Source organism: Salmo salar, chromosome 29 (assembly GCF_965601325.2).
Source record: "Salmo salar chromosome 29, fSalSal1, whole genome shotgun sequence".
In the NCBI taxonomy this organism is placed as follows: domain Eukaryota; kingdom Metazoa; phylum Chordata; class Actinopteri; order Salmoniformes; family Salmonidae; genus Salmo; species Salmo salar.
In genome coordinates, this window is record NC_138319.1 from 4,562,333 (window position 1) to 4,580,092 (window position 17,760).

General features: G+C 44.5%; 1 protein-coding gene across 2 annotated transcripts in view; it reads right to left on the minus strand.

Moving 5' to 3' along the window:
- Window positions 1-510: 510 nt before the first annotated feature.
- The window catches only part of LOC106590043 (zinc finger E-box-binding homeobox 1), an 86,535-nt gene continuing 69,285 nt past the window's right edge, over window positions 511-17,760 (minus strand). The window contains exons 4-10 of one of the 2 annotated variants that reach the window (XM_014180545.3): window positions 16,748-16,950; window positions 16,301-16,406; window positions 15,422-15,864; window positions 13,395-14,747; window positions 8,217-8,276; window positions 5,996-6,176; window positions 511-3,530 (exon numbers count right to left, since the gene is read on the minus strand). In XM_014180545.3, coding sequence (XP_014036020.3) covers window positions 2,617-3,530; window positions 5,996-6,176; window positions 8,217-8,276; window positions 13,395-14,747; window positions 15,422-15,864; window positions 16,301-16,406; window positions 16,748-16,950 — 3,260 coding nt within the window. In that variant the 3' untranslated portion in view covers window positions 511-2,616. The remainder of the gene's footprint in view (window positions 3,531-5,995; window positions 6,177-8,216; window positions 8,277-13,394; window positions 14,748-15,421; window positions 15,865-16,300; window positions 16,407-16,747; window positions 16,951-17,760) is intronic. The other variant, XM_014180546.3, reaches the window with a different exon arrangement.

The following is a 17,760-nucleotide window of genomic DNA, read 5'->3' on the forward strand; positions in this document are numbered from 1 at the left end:
GGGACTTGCAGCGCGTTATGCGTCACAAATAGAACCAAGTTCTATTTTAGCGCCTGGCTACTCAGACACTCGCAAGCGTTGTGGGTGCAGTGACTGAATAATATGTATGTGTACATTTATTTTGCAACGATCGCGACCCGAGCGGTGTGGTCAGCATGTTAGTGCCAGCATCGGTTTGTGGTGGTAAATAGATGCCTATAGCATGCTTGACATTTAAAGGTAATTTCCAATTGAGCATACATCTGCAGCGTTTACCTTGAATACAATCTCTGCCAACTTTGAAGATGGAATCCGCAGTATGGGAATCAGCACCACTGTCTGCCTAACAGCCGTTGTTATTATTTTTATTTGGTTGACAAAGCAGAGCTGAGGTATGTCTCGCATCGTGGTAAAAACAATTGCAGTACATATGCTGCTGTTCTATCGCGCATGCAGTAATGACAGAGGGGAAAAAGCCTAAAGCTTTATTATGCAAGCTAATATAAGAAATAGATCAACAAACAAGGGGTATGTAATTGATGTATTTTATTGTGAGATGGGGAGTCATAAAAAACAAAAGCAAAAACTATCACTATAAAAAATGATTGTGGATTAAAACAGGGACATATAAAAAGAGATTGTGGCCTTGACGTAGCAGACATACAAAGTAACAAATTGGCACAAATAAAACAAAAAAGGTCAATATTATTTTGGCTTGGCAAAAGGACAGATTCATGGTTAAGGATCATCTGTCAATACAACAGCACACTCATGCTATTAGACATACAGTTAGTTCTCAAAGAGTTTCAGTAGCTTCATATTAAAGTGGGCAAAAGGTAAAAACTAACATGAGAATTAATGGATGCAGGAAGGTAACATGTTCCAATGTCCTGCTTGTGGGGTGTGTTGACAACTTGAGATAGTAGTACATTTTATTTTTGTTCTAAAACATACTTCAAAATGCCAGACTTTTTTATGTTCCAGCTTTGTTGTAGTCATTTTACCTTTCAAATTATTTCCATACTAAAATATATTATTGTATTAATACAAACTACAGTATTGTACACTACACTGTAATAAATAACCATAAAGAAATATAAAAAAATAAGACACATAAATACAAAAGTTTTCTATAACTAAACAGATAACCCATATCATTGGGAATGGTAATAATACCGACATTGCTGAAAACATACAGTACACACATTTAACATATACAAAAAAACATCAACAACAAAATAATACTGACAGGTAAAAAATATTGTCTGAATAACCATTCTGGTATCATATTTGCCTACTTTTGTTACCTGAAGAGAGAGAGTTTCACAAGTGTTAAACAAGTGCACTGGGACTGGACTGGGTAAAAGGATACATTTCAAGGCAGGAAATACTTCAAAACTGTGTTTCATCGTCCCGTTACAAGTCCTTTTTGTCGTTGATTGCTCTGATTATAAAAGAGGCAGATTTTTATCTCAAATATATAATTCCGGTCTAAATTATAATTCATGGTAATGCTATCATCTACAACATCAGGACTAGTGATAGTGAGCCAAAAACAGTATATCAGCTGAAAGAGTTGACATGTTTGAACTACTATCAAATCTGGGCCTTGAAACAACCTGACAACAGCTGCTAAGGAGAAACAGCAGTATGCAATGGCACTTTTGATATGCATGGTGTATTTGTTTTTAAAAGTTTTTGCATAAAGCTGGGAGTGGGAATAGGGTCCAGGGCTTAAGGGTCAAATAATCTCTACTTACTAGGCCTAGATCATGAATGTTCTTCTTTATTCTTCTGCTTGATCTGATTCAGTAATGATGATAACAGATTTATTAAATGAACAAACGAACTAACAAAACATTTAGAACAATGTGTCATTGCAGACTTATGTACCTCCTTCCATACTCTCCTCGATGTCTTCTTCATCTATAAGGTAATAATCAACTACTGGAACATCATCATGGCTGAACTTCATCACCTCACAATAGTTTTCATCTTTAAGGCTCACAATCCATGTAAAACAAACAAAAGGTATGCTAACATTATCAGCTAACGTGCTGATGCTGTATACTGTAGGTCTAGTGCGATAATACTGAAGGGTAGACAACACATAACTGTTAGAGCCATAAGTAAACCAAGCCACTTGTAGTGCACAGGATCTTTTTTTCCCTCCAACTTAATAAAATACAGATTTTTTTTGTTCATTGGCAATAAAAAGGTATAGAAATCTCTCCCAACTGTACAGCTTTTTAAAGGTTAAAATATGAATGATAACACTGATAAAAAGAAATGACCCAAGGTTGTTTTAGTAATAAAACATTATCTAAAACGTGTCGGCTCTAGCTTACAAAGTCCGTATAATGCATTTATTGTCTTTTAACTTAGTTTTTGATTTTTACAAATACATTTTCTAACACTGAAAATTGTTTTTCCTTCTGTGGAATAAGTCACTCGATTTTTTTCAGGCACACCTGGATTCATACACAGTAGTGAACTGAAATGCAGCATCCGTCAGAGCAACCCAAACTTAATCCCTTTCCTCTCCCCCAACGTCTTGGGGAGAAAAAGGATCCTTCCTTTTTCTGCTTCCTCCCTGTTTTATTTTGTATCTCCTTTCGCTCTGGTCGGTGTTTGGTTCTAGTCTTCTGAAACAGTGTTCCCGTTTGTTTCACCTTCATTCTCTTTCATGACCTCCCCTGATTCTTCCTTCTCCTCTGAGGTCACTGCTTCCTCTGTGTCCATTGTCTCCTCCTTCACCTCCTCCTGAGCCTGCTCTGACTGCTCCTCCTCCACCTCCTTCTCAGCCTGCTCCTTCTCTCCTCCATGTTCCTCCTCTTTCTCACTGTTCTCCTTTACCTCCTCTTGCCTTGTATGTGCCTTTTCCCCTGTAACCTCCTTTTCTTCCTGCTCTTCCTTTACTTCAACCCCCACTACCCCCTCCTCTTCTTCTCCTTCCTCCTCTTCACCCCCTACCACGATTCTCTTCACTCCTTGCTCTTCCTCTTCTTCATTCTCTCCCCCCTCCTGACCAGTGTCTTTCCCCTCCTCCTCTCTCTCCTCCTCCTCTTCCTCCTCGTCCCCTCCCTCATCTCCTATCTGCACCACTTGTATATCATCCATATCCAGAACGCTGTCCGGATCTCCCTCCACCGCCTCCCCTGCCACTGTCTCCATGTCCTCCTCATCACTCTCCTCCTCGTCCTCCCTGGTGCTGCTCCCTCGCTCGTCAGAGTCTAGGTGGGAGGGAGGGGAGGAAAGGGGCCTGCTGTCTGACTGCTCCTGCTGCTCCTCTCCCAGACCCAACCCCACAGGGTTCTCAATCTCCAGCACTTCCTCCCCTACACCTCCCTGACCTCCTCCCTGCGCCTCCTTCTTGCAATAGGAGTAGCGGTGGTTCATGTGCTGGGAGTAAGAGCCTGAGTGAGAGAAGCGCTTGCCACACTTGTCGCACTGGTAGGGTTTCTCTCCGGAGTGGAGACGCATGTGTTCTATCAAGTGGTGCTTGTGTTTGAAGGCCTTCCTGCAGATGCCACACTCGTGGGGTCTCTTGCCTGTAGCACGAGAGAAAATAAATATACAGTAAATAAAAAGATATCGATAAAACATTCAGGACAGGATTATTGTTGAGTGAAATCTTCTCCTGTCAAATTGTTGTAATTCCCCAGACAGTTGTGCTTGTGAAATGGTTTATACACTGCTCAAAAAAATAAAGGGAACACTTAAACAACACAATGTAACTCCAAGTCAATCACACTTCTGTGAAATCAAACTGTCCACTTAGGAAGCAACACTGATTGACAATAAATTTCACATGCTGTTATGCAAATGGTATAGACAACAGGTGGAAATTATAGGCAATTAGCAAGACACCCCCAATAAAGGAGTGGTTCTGCAGGTGGGGACCACAGACCACTTCTCAGTTCCTATGCTTCCTGGCTGATGTGTTGGTCACTTTTGAATGCTGGCGGTGCTTTCACTCTAGTGGTAGCATGAGACTGAGTCTACAACCCACACAAGTGACTCAGGTAGTGCAGCTCATCCAGGATGGCACATCAATGAGAGCTGTGGCAAGAAGGTTTGCTGTGTCTGTCAGCGTAGTGTCCAGAGCATGGAGGCGCTACCAGGAGACAGGCCAGTACATCAGGAGACGTGGAGGAGGCCGTAGGAGGGCAACAACCCAGCAGCAAGACCGCTACCTCTGCCTTTGTGCAAGGAGGAGCAGGAGAAGCACTGCCAGAGCCCTGCAAAATGACCTCCAGCAGGACACAAAGGTGCATGTGTCTGCTCAAACGGTCAGAAACAGACTCCATGAGGGTGGTATGAGGGCCCGACGTCCACAGGTGGGAGTTGTGCTTACAGCCCAACACCGTGCAGGATGTTTGGCATTTGCCAGAGAACATCAAGATTGGCAAATTCGCCACTGGCGCCCTGTGCTCTTTACAGATGAAAGCAGGTTCACACTGAGCACGTGACAGACGTGACAGAGTCTGGAGACGCCGTGGAGAACGTTCTGCTGCCTGCAACATCCTCCAGCATGACCGGTTTGGCGTTGGGTCAGTCATGGTGTGGGGTGGCATTTCTTTGGGGGGCCGCACAGCCCTCCATGTGCTCGCCAGAGGTAGCCTGACTGCCATTAGGTACCGAGATGAGATCCTCAGACCCCTTGTGAGACCATATGCTGGTGCGGTTGGCCCTGGGTTCCTCCTAATGCAAGACAATGCTAGACCTCATGTGGCTGGAGTGTGTCAGCAGTTCTTGCAAGAGGAAGGCATTGATGCTATGGACTGGCCCGCCCGTTCCCCAGACCTGAATCCAATTGAGCACATCTGGGACATCATGTCTCGCTCTATCCACCAACGCCACGTTGCACCACAGACTGTCTAGGAGTTGGCGGATGCTTTAGTCCAGGTCTGGGAGGAGATCCCTCAGGAGACCATCCACTACCTCATCAGGAGCATGCCCAGGTGTTGTAGGGAGGTCATACACACTACTGAGCCTCATTTTGACTTGTTTTAAGGACATTACATCAAAGTTGGATCAGCCTGTAGTGTGGTTTTCCACTTTAATTTTGAGTGTAACTCCAAATCCAGACCTCCATGGGCTGATAAATTGGATTTCCATTGATTATTTTTGTGTGATTTTGTTGTCAGCACATTCAACTATGTAAAGAAAAAAGTATTTAATAACATTATTTCTTTCATTCAGATCTAGGATGTGTTGTTTAAGTGTTCCCTTTATTTTTGTGAGCAGTATATTATAGCGCCAAAGGTCGGTGAAATCTATGTTATTCATCATCACGTATCCATGGGAAATATCTTAAAACAACACAAAACAAAAGAGCAATCCGACCAGAAATGCTTCAGGGTTGAAGGCTGAACATTACACCAACGAGAGGAACGGGTAGTTCCAGGCTAAGTGAAGTCACTTGGATGTAAAACGGCGGTTCTACGCCAGGTATCAAAGTCATAAAGACAGAACGCCTCAGAGTGGGTTGACCTGTGCTTGGCCACAACACTACCCATGTTCTCATGTAAAATTACTAACAGAGCTCTTTTGCAACATCCCTCCAACATTTCATATGGGAAGGTAATGTTGTTGGCAGGGGGAGCTTGGCGGCAAGCAATTCCCAGGCTTAACAGCGTGTGTGTGTTTGAATGAGTCTGTGTATGTGTTTGTGTGTGTATTGGATAATAGCTACCTAAGATTGTGCGTATGTGTATTGGAGGTGTCCTCCACCCTTCTGCAATACACAATAGTAATAACAACACTGCAGTCAGTCAGTGTGTGATTTCTGAAATTACCCCCTTCAGTTTCACTTTGCCTCATGTTTCCCTGAGGTTTCTCAGGCTGATAATCAGTACGTATGAAATGGAAGAACTCAGTCTGAGACGGGGAGGTACTATCTAAACTTAACCAATAACAAACACTCGCTTTCATTTTCAGTTGCAAAGTGATTCGCTACATTGCACCCTAATGAACATGACCCAGATTTGATTGATCTAGTCCCCTGAAGTACCTGTGTGTTCATATTTATGTCGGAGCAGAGAGCTGCTCTTCTGGAAGATCTTGTCACACAGGTCGCAGGCGTACATCCCACTCTCCGTCTTCCTCATCTTCTTCCTGCAAGGGGTGGTGTCTGAGTCATTCTGCTCCTCCATGGTAGACACGCCCTCTGAGCTGGTGTCCTGACGCTCCTCCTGAACAACAAATATAAACGCATGTGAAGATACTCAGTGGCCATTTTATTAGGTACATCACCCCATTCATGAAAATGGTTCACTCCTACAGACAGTGAGTCATGTGGCTGTGGCTTGCTATATAAAGCAGGCTGACAGGGACTGCATTTCAAACTCAAAGTAGACAGCCATCGGCCCTATACCCTCAGCCCTTGAATGATGTTTTACATCGTCACATTCCGAGTGTACCTTAAATGTCCCTTGCCAAGCGAGGGAGAATGATGATCGGAGAGGTAACGTCCTTGGTGGAAATCTGGAAGTTGAGCTTAAAAACAACCAACCTAAAGCTATTAATGTACCTCCTAGTAAGCTAACATATCTTGCTAGCACTCCTGTCAGGTAGCTAGCTACAGTTACCCATAGCTGGCTAGCTAGTTTTATACTTTGGTCATTTATTACAATACATGTTTATGAATCTAGCTACGTTTTATAATCTCCTTACTATGAGACTAAGCCAATTTGCCAATGGTAAACTCAATGTCTCTATATATTTTTTAGCAAGCTAGCTTCCTATTTTTTTCTGACATGCCGAAAATGCAGCCTTGTTGATTAAATTTGACACTTTGCGGCCACCAGAGTTTGACGTGACTACAGTTTGCTAATTTTAATAGTGGGTTTGCTACATTGTATTGTGTGTCATATCAACCCCGCAAGTGACCAAAGTTGTTCACTCGCTCCCTCGAGCTAAATCGAGGGTCGAGGGGGCAAGGTAAGTGAATTGGACCTCCACTTAAGATGGCAATCAAACTGCATCCGGTTTCGATGGGGATTCCCCCGAGGGAAAGTGGCTAGCGCTGAGGTGGTAAAAATAACGTGTTTGGACTCCAGCCAGGCATTCAGTTACTGTTTGATTGAACATTCGAATGAGCAAAACTAGTGACCTAAGCAACTTTGAGCATGGTACGATCGTCGGTGCCAGCCGCCGGTTCCAGTATGTCACAACCGGCCAGCCTCCTGGGCTTATCACGCACGACAGTGTCTAGGGTTAGCGAGAATGATGCGACAAACAAAAATCATCCAGTCAGTGGCAGTTATGTGGGAAAAACAGCTTAATTATGAGAGGTCGAAGGAGAATGCCAAGAATCATGCAAGCTAACAGGCGGGCCACAAACAGGCGAATAATGTCACAGTAAAACAGTGGTGTGCAGAACAGCATCTCGGAACTAAAAACTCGTCGGTTCTTGTCATGGATGGTCTATTGCAGCAGACGACCACACCGGATTCCACTCCTATCAGCTAAAAACAAGAAGAAGAGGCTCCAGTGGGCATGCGATCACCAACACTGGACTCCCAGTTCCTGATGCGTCATGCTAAAGGCAGAAAAAGGATTTGGTGTAAGCAGCATGAGTCCCTGGCCCCATCCTGCCTGATGTCAACGGTACAGGCTGGTGACGGTTTTGTAATGGTGTGGGAAATGTTTTCCTGGCACACATTAGGTCCTTTGATACTAACTGATAATCCATGTCCCGAAGAATTCAGGCTGTTCTGAAGGCAAAGGGGGGTTCGACCCAGTACTAGATTGGTGTACATAATAAACTGAGTATATGTTATATAATGTATTAGAAAGACGTAATCATGTGATTATTATAACGCTCTGAGCTGATGTTCTGCCTCTCCTCCTGGGGATAAAAGGGAATAACATCAAATTAAATTTTATTGGTCACATACAAGTGATTAGCAGATGTTATTGCGGGTGTAGCAAAATGCTTATGCTTCTTGTGCCGACAGTGCAGTAATATCTAACAAGTAATATCTAACAAATTGCACAACATATACCCAATACACAAAAAGCTAAGTAGGAATGAATTAAGACTATATACATATGGACGAGCGACGTCAGAGTGGAACAGACTAAGATAGTATAGAATACAGTATATACATATGAGATGAGTAATGCCAGATATGTAAACATTATTAAAGTGACTAGTGTTCCATTCCTTAAAAAGCACTTCATGATGACAGAGGTGAGTGCTACGGGGTATAGCCATTAAGTTCAGTTACCTTTGCCTTCTTGGGTACAGGAACATTGGTGTCCATCTTGAAGCATGTGGGGACAGCAGACTGGGATAGGGAGAGATTGAATATGCCCGTAAACACACCAGCCAGTTGGTCTGCGCATGCTCTGAAGACGCAGCTAGAGATGCCGCCTGGGCCGGCAGCCTTGCGCGGGTTAACACGGTTAAATGTTTTAGTCACGTTGGCCACGGAGAAGGAGAGCCCACAGTCCATGGTAGCGGGCCGCATCGGTGGCACTGTGTTATCCTCAAAGCGTGCGAAGAATGTGTTTAGCCTCTCTAAAAAGCAAGACGTCGGTCTTGGTGACGTGGCTGGTTTTCATTTTGTAGTCCGTGATTGTCTGTAGTCCCTGCCACATACCTCTCATGTCTGAGCCTTTGAATTGCGACTTCACTTTCTCTCTATACTGACGTTTAGCTTGTTTGATTGCCTTGTGGAGTGAATAAATACACTGTTTATATTCTGCCATATTACCAGTCACCTTGCTATGGTTAAATGCAGTGGTTTGCGCGAATGCTACCATTTATGCATGGTTTCTGGTTAGGGTTAGTTTTAATAGTCACTGTGGGTACTACATCTCCTATACACTTCCTTATAAAATCAGTGTATGCGTCTAGATTATTTTCCCAAGCTACCTGGAACATATCCCAGTCCACGTGATCAAAACAATCCTGAAGCGTGGATTCCGATTGGTCAGACTAACATTGAATAGTTCAAAGCACGGGTACTTCCTGTTTGAGTTTCTGGAGCAAGATGGATTCCTGGTCAAATTTGCCAAAAGGAGGGCAGGGGAGGGCCTTGTAAGCATTCTGGAAGTTTGAATAGCAATGGTTGAGAGTCTTAGCAGCGCGAGTAGTACAGTCGATATGTTGATAGAACTTCGGCAGCCTAGTCCTCAGATTTGCTTTGTTAAAATCCCTAGCTACAATAAATGCAGCCTCAGGATATGTGGTTTCCAGTTTGCATAAAGTCCAGTGAAGTTCTTTGAGGGCCGTCGAGGTAACGGCTTGAGGTGGGATGTAAACGGCCGTGGCGATGACGGAGGAGAATTCTCTTGGGAGATAATATGGTCGGCATTTAATTGTGAGGTATTCTAGGTCGGGTGAAACAAAGGATGTTACAGGCACGATGTCTCAAGGAAAGAAATCCTTGCTCCATGCTCACCAAAAACTGAACATAAGCGAGTAATATACTCGGAAGTGGTGGGTGATGTGCGCACCTCCTAAGTCGAACCAGCATGCTGCCTCGATTGCCTCTCCTCCGACGGCGATGTTTTGGGTCGGCCTATGGAATGATTTCAAGTGAATAGGTTCAACAGGGGGCGGCAGGTAGCCTAGTGTTTAGAGCATTGGGCCAGTAACCGAAAGGTTGCTGGATCGAATCCCGAGCTGACAAGGCAAAAATCTGTCATTCTGCCCAAGAACAAGGCAGTTAACCCACTGTTCCCTGGTAGGCTGTCATTGTAAATAAGAATTTGTTCTTAACTGACTTGCCTAGCTATACAAAGGTTAAATAAAAAATAAAAATTGCTCTGGGGAGAGTGAATAAAGGATCTGCTCCAGGGAAGTTGTAATGCTGGTAGTTCTGATGAGTTACCGCTGCTCTAATTTCCAATAGTTCTTCCTGGCTGTATGTAATAAAACAAAACATTTCCTGAGCTAATAATGTAAAAAAATTGTACATAAAAAAACAAATAGTGCAAAGTTTCCTAAGAGCTAGTTGCGATCCTGCCATCTCCATTGGCGCCATCTTACTTATAGATGGCATTCTCTCAACTTTATTTAACTAGGCAAGTCAGTTAAGAACAAATTCTTATTTACAATCACGGCCTACCCTGGCCAAACCCAGACGACGCTGGGCCAGTTGTGCGCCGCCCTATGGGACTCCCAATCACGGCCGGATGTGATACAGCCTAGATTGAAGCAGGGACTGTAGTGATGCCTCTTGCACTGAGATGCAGTGATTAGACTGCTGCGCCACTCGGGAGCCCAGCTTCATGAGGTAGTCACCTGGAATGCATTTCGATTAACAGGTATGCCTTGTTAATTTGTGGAATTTCTTTCCTTGATGCATTTGGGCCAATCAGTTTTTTTTGTGACAAGGTATGGGTGGTATACAGAAGATAGCCCTATTTGGTAAAATACAGAGTCCATATAATGTCAAGAACAGCTCAAATAAGCAAAGAGAAATGACAGTCTATCATTACTTTAAAACAGGAAGGTCAGTCAATACGGAAAATTTCAAGAACTTTGAAAGTTTCTTCAAGTGCAGTCGTAAAAACCATCAAGTGCTATGATGAAACTGGCTCTCATGAGGACCACCACAGGAAAGGAAGACCCAGAGGTACCTCTGCTGCGGAGGATAAGTTCATTAGAGTTACCAGCCTCAGAAATTGCAGCCCAAATAAACGCTTCACAGAGTTCAAGTAACAGACATCTCAACATCAAGTGTTCAGGGGAGACTGCGTGAATCAGGCCTTCATGGTCAAATTTCTGCAAAGAAATCACTACTAAAGGACACCAATAAGAAGAAGAGATATGCTTAGGCCAAGAAACACAAGCAATGGACATCAGACCAGTGGAAATCGGTTTCAACCATAGTGTCTCTGTGAGATGCAGAGTAGGTGAACGGATGATCTCTGCAGATGTAGTTCCAACTGTGAAACATGGAGGAGGAGGTGTGATGGTGCTTTGCTGGTGACACTGTCTGGGATTTATTTGGAATTAAAGGTACACTTATAACCATCATGGCTACCATAGCATTCTGCAGCATCCCATCTGGTTTGCGTTTAATGGGACTATCATTTGTTTTTCAACAGGACAATGACCCAACACACCTCCAGGCTGTGTAAGGGCTATTTGACCAGGAAGGAGAGTGATGGAGTGCTCCATCAGATGACCCGGACTCCACAATCACCCGACCTCAAACCAATTGAGATGGTTTGGGATGAGTTGGACCGCAGAGTGAAGGAAAAGCAGCCAATAAGTGCTCAGCATATGTGGGAACTCCTTCAAGACAGTTGGAAAAGCATTCCAGGTGAAGCTGGTTGAGGGAATGCAAAGTGTGCAAAGCTGTCAAGGCAAAGGGTGGCTACTTTGAAGAATTTAACACTTTTTTGGTTACTACATGATTCCATATGTGTTATTTCACAGTTTATGTTTCTCTATTATTCTACAATGTAGAAAATAGTAAAAATAAAGAAAAACCCTTGAATGAGTAGGTGTGTCCAAACTTTTGACTGGTACTGTATGTAATACAGTGTTTTCTGTTTTTAAGTATCAATTCTAACAGTAGTACAGTAACACAGCAAACAAAATGTGTAGGACAATAATACAAAACAAGTGATATGGAGCTAAAATGGATTTATAACTGATTTAGTTTTAAGTGGTTCATTGGTAGGTCATTCTGTTTCCCAGGAAAAAGAGAGTATCAGGAAGGGATGGTGTAGGTAGGCTGACTAATACCACTTCCTGTTTATGGTTCTCAGGGAATCATAACCTCGCCATAACAATTTCACAGTTAATCTTTTACTGGCTGAGTGAAAAATACCATCATGATGACATCATCCCACCTCGGTGTGTTGGCCCTAAAAAACAGTCCTTACCCTGATCATGACTCATCAATGGTGAGTAAAAACTTTTCATGAGCATAGGCTACGGCTGAGTTGCAAATGGCACGGCATCCTATTCCCTTTTGACAAGGACCCATACAGCTCTGATCAAAAGTAGTGCACTATATAGGGAATAGTTCAATTTGGAAACATTGAACTACTTTTGAGTATTCAGCAATGAGACACAGAGAGAAAGAGAAAGTGTGGCAGGCAGCAGAATCATTAAGGAACTGATATATAATAGCTTTATGTACAGTTATGGGTTTTAACAAGGCATGCTCTATGCCAATCCACTTAATAGTTAAGCATAATGCAACAACAAGTCAATGGTGAGACAGGAGGCTGGGCGTTTAAACAGATTCCTACAGATCAATGGGTCTCTACAGTAAGTGCTGCCTCATGTCTTCTGGCTGGGTGACAGCAGCAGCAGCTCAGGTCTGTGCTCGGGGAGTGATGGATCTCACACATCTATCCATCATTATGGATTCATTACATGTCCTGGCTCTGACTTTACCACTGTATTAGAGTTTGCTGGCAGAATTCAGCACTTTCTGTATAATGTAGAGTAATTTATTAGGCCATTTTCCTCTGCTGTATAGCATTGTCAAAACATTTTGACACTAACACTTTTAGTCATTTCACATTTTGAAATGTTTGGCAGTATACTCTAGCATGAATACCCACTTAATATCCTTCTACTATTTCTCTCTACATCCCTGAGAGAGAAGGGAAGAGACAGAGAGCATGAGAGAGAGAATGATCGAGAAGAGAGGAGAGCTAGGCCTTCTCACTAGAGTCCTGTCCACCTTTCCCCCTATCCTCCTCCTCCCAGCACTGAAACAAAACAGTTCATCACAGGAGACACAGACAGTGGTGCCAAAATACCACCGCCTCCACCCAGAGCTACAGGAGAGAAACTCATTCAGCTGGGAGAGTTCCCAGCTCAATAGGTGGAGTTTAACCTTCTCAGTATGGCTGAGCTGCAGTGGAACAGAGCCAAAAGAATTGAAACACTAAAGGGGCAATAGACAGAGTCCTGAGTGTTGAGGCCTTGTTGTTTCACTCAAAACAAATAAGACACGGGTAGAATGAAAAATAGGAGGAATGATTACATCTCAGAACTTCCCATTCTTCCAGCACCTCCTCCCTCACTAAACCTGAGCCAAGTCAGTCATTGAGTAACAAGCAGCAACATACCAGGGAAGAGACTTAAGCAAGAGAACATGATTCTCAGTAATGCACCTGCAATATCGATCATGCTAGATTGTTTCCATGTAACAGGGTAATTTTCTCTAACCGGCAAACACATTCAAATACATGTAGTTAAGGCCATACACACACACAGCAGATGATTTCCTTGCAACTGACTGAATAAGAGCATCTGCTATGTAAATGACCAAAATGTAATGTAAATGTAAACTGCTGCTTTCTCTTTAGGGGTCTAAGCTGGGTTACTGTAAAGAACTTTGTGACTGTTGCTGTGAAAAGAGCTATACAAATACATTTAAATGACTGATTGATTGACGGATTGATTGATCCACTGATTAACAAACCTTGATGCCGTTGATCTGCAGTCTGGTCTTCTCCTGTGTCTCTGTTCCTGCAGGGCTGCTGGCTGTAGCTGTAGTGGTATAGGTGTAGGCCAACTGTGGGATGAGGATAGTCTGGTTGTTATTGGTGGTGAGCGCCCGAAGGCAGGGCACAGCCGTGCTGCCCTGATCAGTGATGGCATAGATGGTCCCGCTGGGCAGCTGAGTGGTCATGATGCTGATGGGGTTGGCACTTTGTTGGCCGGTGGTGTACAAGGACAAGGTTTGGCTAGTCACGTGGTGGCCTGCGGCGCCAGCAGAGAGCGGAAGTTCTTTCTTGGTTGTGCAAGTCTTCGTCAAGTTCAGAGGTTCGTCCTGATGGGAGTAAACAGTGGCTTGGTAAGAGGCCGCGGTGGCAGCGGTCTCCTCTCGGGTGGGCTTTGGTAGCGACAGGTCCAGGGGGACCTCCGTGCTGTCTGAGGAGGAGGGTTTGGCTGGGACAGGCCCCCCGGTGGTCAGGTTTAGTGGTGTAGGGGAGGACGGGCAGGGCCCAGAGCCGTTAACCTCAGCCGGAGTGGCCTCAGCTGGGCTGGACTGCATCAGGGTGGGGCTCTCTGTGTCCTGCTCTGATCTTACTTTAGGGGACACAACAATGGCCCCATGACACTCAGACAAGGGCCCTTCTTCCTCAGACGGAGGGGTCGGGGCCCCTAGTGAGACCTGACCGCTCTGCATCTTGTCAAACCACTTCTTGACTACGTCGGCAGGCAGGCTGATCGAGTCGGAGATCTTGCTGAGCTCCTCCTTGGTGGGCTCAACGTTTAAGGCAAAGTAGGCCTTGAGGAGGGACAGAAGGTTCTTGGGCTGGTCCCCAAACCCCTCAGACAATAATGAATCGATGGCAGACTTTGATTTGTCCCCATTGATCCTGAGGCCTGAGGCTTTCTTACAGTGCTTGAGTGTGTGGAGAGTGTCTAGACCATCGGGGCACTCGTTACAAAGCAGGCAGGTCTTAGTAGTCTCCTCTTCCATCTTCTCCTCTTTGCTCCTGGGGGGCTTGCTAACTGTCAGGTCCTCTGGGAGTTTCTGCTGGGTCTTGCTGGAGGGCTCTGTGGCAGCCTGGGCCTGGCCTGGTGTTGTAGCCAGGGTCTGGGGCTCCTTTTTCAGGTTCTGGGCGGTGAGCTGGGTCTGTGTCTGGCTGGGGTCCAGGCTGTAGTTGATGATGATCTTGGTGGCGTTGCCGTCCTGACCCATAATGGGCAGACTGATGGCTGAGATGAGCTGCTGGTGAGGAACACCTGTCGCCCCCATGCCAGTCCCCGCTGACTTAGCGTTGTTCTCCAACATCTGTCTGATTATGTTACTGTCCACCGCCACCTTCAAGATGAAGATGATAATGGTTTATGCATTGTTTAACAAATCATTGTACAAATAGCAACAACAAGCGCATTACAAGTATTTCATGAATTCTAAGTTGTATTGGTATTTTGGTATTTTATTATGATACCCATTAACTGTTGCAAAAGCAGCAGCTACTCTTCCTGGGGTCCACACAAAACATGAAACATGACATAATGCAATACATTAATAGACAAGAATAGCTCAAGGACAAAACTACATCAATTTAAAAAAGGCACACGTAGCCTACATATTAATACATACACACAAACTATCTAGGTCAAATAGGGGAGAGGGATTGTGCTGTGAGGTGTTGCTTTATCAGTTTTTTTAAACCAGGTTTGCTGTTCATTTGAGCAATATGATATGGAACGGAGTTCAATGCAATAATGGGTCTATATAATACTGTACGCTTTCTTGAAGTTGTTCTGCATTTGGGGACTGTGAAAAGACCCCTGGTGGCATGTCTAGTGGGGTAAGTGTGTGTATCAGGGCTGTGTGTAAGTTGACTATGCAAACAATTTGGGATTTTCAACACATTAATGTTTCTTATAAAAAGAAGTGATGCAGTCAGTCTCTCCTATACTTGAATTACAAATACATTACTAAATACAGAGTACTATTTTTAGTCCTAGTACAAATGTACAAATCACCTTCAAGACGTTCTGTAGGTCTGCCAGGTTGATGCTGATGGGAGAGACCAGGCCCATGGTGGGGAGCATCACCGCCTGCACCGCGCCCTGCAGAGGGGCAGCCGCACCCCCGTTGAACATCCCTCCTCCGTGACCGTTCACTCCTGTTGCCCCCGCTACTGGAGACACTACCATGGGCTTGTACTCGTAGTCCATTGGCTCGCTCTTGATCTGGTTGAGGGGTAGTTGTTCCTGCAAGGGTTTGTCTCGGATCTGGGTGCGTGTGGTGGAGGAGGGCGAGGCAGGCATGGCTGGGGATGGGCATTGGGAGGCCTTGGCGGGCAGGGGTCGGCCGTTGACTGCTGAGATCACGCCGATGCACTTCTTACTGCTGATGTGGGAGCTGTAGGAGCCGGAGTGGGAGAAACGCTTCTTACAGTTGGAGCACTCGTATGGCTTTTCTCCTGTAGGGACAGACACATATATGCACACATACAAGACCTCCATTAGGAGCAGAAGTAAATGAATAAACCTCCCAGGGAAAAAGGGTCTAATGCATTTCAAAAATGCTTAAACGCTGAGGTAATGGCACCATTGGGAAATACTCTTTAATTGTTGGCCGGTGCGCCAACACAAACACAATTATATCACATTAGGACAGAGCACAATGCTCTGAAACTCAATCAAGGACACATAAATACACAGAGTTACTAAACATAAATATTTGTTTGACGGAAACAGAAACATCTGGGCGGATGGCGTGGCCAATAGTAACTAACTTCTACAATTACCCCAACCCTTTTCCACATTAAAGAATACACACGCACATACACAAACACACAAACAAACACAAACACACAAATACACAGGGCTGCCATGGTGACTGAGGGGTCCACTCACCGCTGTGGATTCGTAGGTGCTCCTTCAGGTGGTGCTTGTACTTAAATGCTTTTTCACATTCAGTGCACTTGAATTTTCGGTTGCCCCCCGACTGTGTCATGTGCCTCTGTCAGACAAAGGAAGAAAGGGGGGAGGGGATGGTCAGTCACACAAAAATTCACTTTGTACTAGTAAAAATGTATGCAAGAGTAACATTAGACAATGCCATTGGCCCCAAAAAATCCAATCCTTGCATATGAAATGGTCAAAATGTCTATAAAAAATTATTATGTTATGAGGGAATACTGATCAACACCTACTTTCCCACTCCCTGGGTTTTGGACACAAATTTCACATCACATGACCTTTTATCTACAATCTTCATACACTACGCGGTGCTGCACGTAGTAGTTGACAAACAGCAGATATTTTTGTGTATCTATCTAGTGTTATGTTATGTATAGGTACCTGGTCTCTGCCAGCTTTGTGGGCACTCATGTGTCTCTCCAGCTGAGTGCGGTAGGCGAAGGTGTAGCTGCACTGGGAGCAGCTGAAGTTGTCCTCGCTCTTCTCGTGGCGCAGCTTGATGTGCTCCTTCAGGGACGTGTAGCGCTTGTAGCCGCGGGCACAGTAAGGACAGGTGAGGAGCTGTGAGAACGCATCCGGAGTGCCTGGTAGGGGGAGAGAGAGCGAGAGGAAGGGAGCACGAAAGCGAGCGAGCGAGCGTGTGTGTGTGAGTGAGTGAGTGAAAGAGAGGGGGGAGTGGGAGTGTGTGTGTGGGGTATGGAAAGGGGGCTAGTCTGTAGAGTAACCAGAGGGTCAATAGATAGTAAGGGTCATTTGATTATGATGATTGTTAGACACAGGCGCTCTGGACTGTTTTGTTTTACCTATTTCACCAGGTACTAAGCAATCCTCTTAAGACTTACAGTTTCCACACTAACTACATGACAGATGCAACATACTCTCATTTGCATTCAAGAGAGCTGGATACTGTAGATACTGTTGGTAATTCATTAATAACATAATAGGTGTTGTAAATGTGCAATCAATGAGTAATGTCTTTAAAATATTGGAATTCTAAGCCTATATCTTTCTCTAAAAAAACACCCACTGGTTTCAATAAACATTCAATAAAAGACTGCTGGAAACACGGTAGAACACGGTGAGAAGACATAATGCACACCTAGCTCCAGTTCCCCAGGGTTGTTTTCTGCTCCAGTGGGTCCCACACAGGTAAAGTATTACCTGTTAACAGGTGATGTATTAAGCCTCCCTACTGGCCACACATAATGTCTCTCACACACACACACACATACACATTATCACCCAGGTACTAGTGAATCATCACTGACACAGGTGTGAGACATTTGCTCAGGTGTTGCTGTTTTCAAACTCTCTGGGGATGACAGGTAACAGCCAAAAGCTCTTAGGCCATAAAAGCCCAGTCTGTGTTCATTCACAGCTGTGTGTGTGCCTAT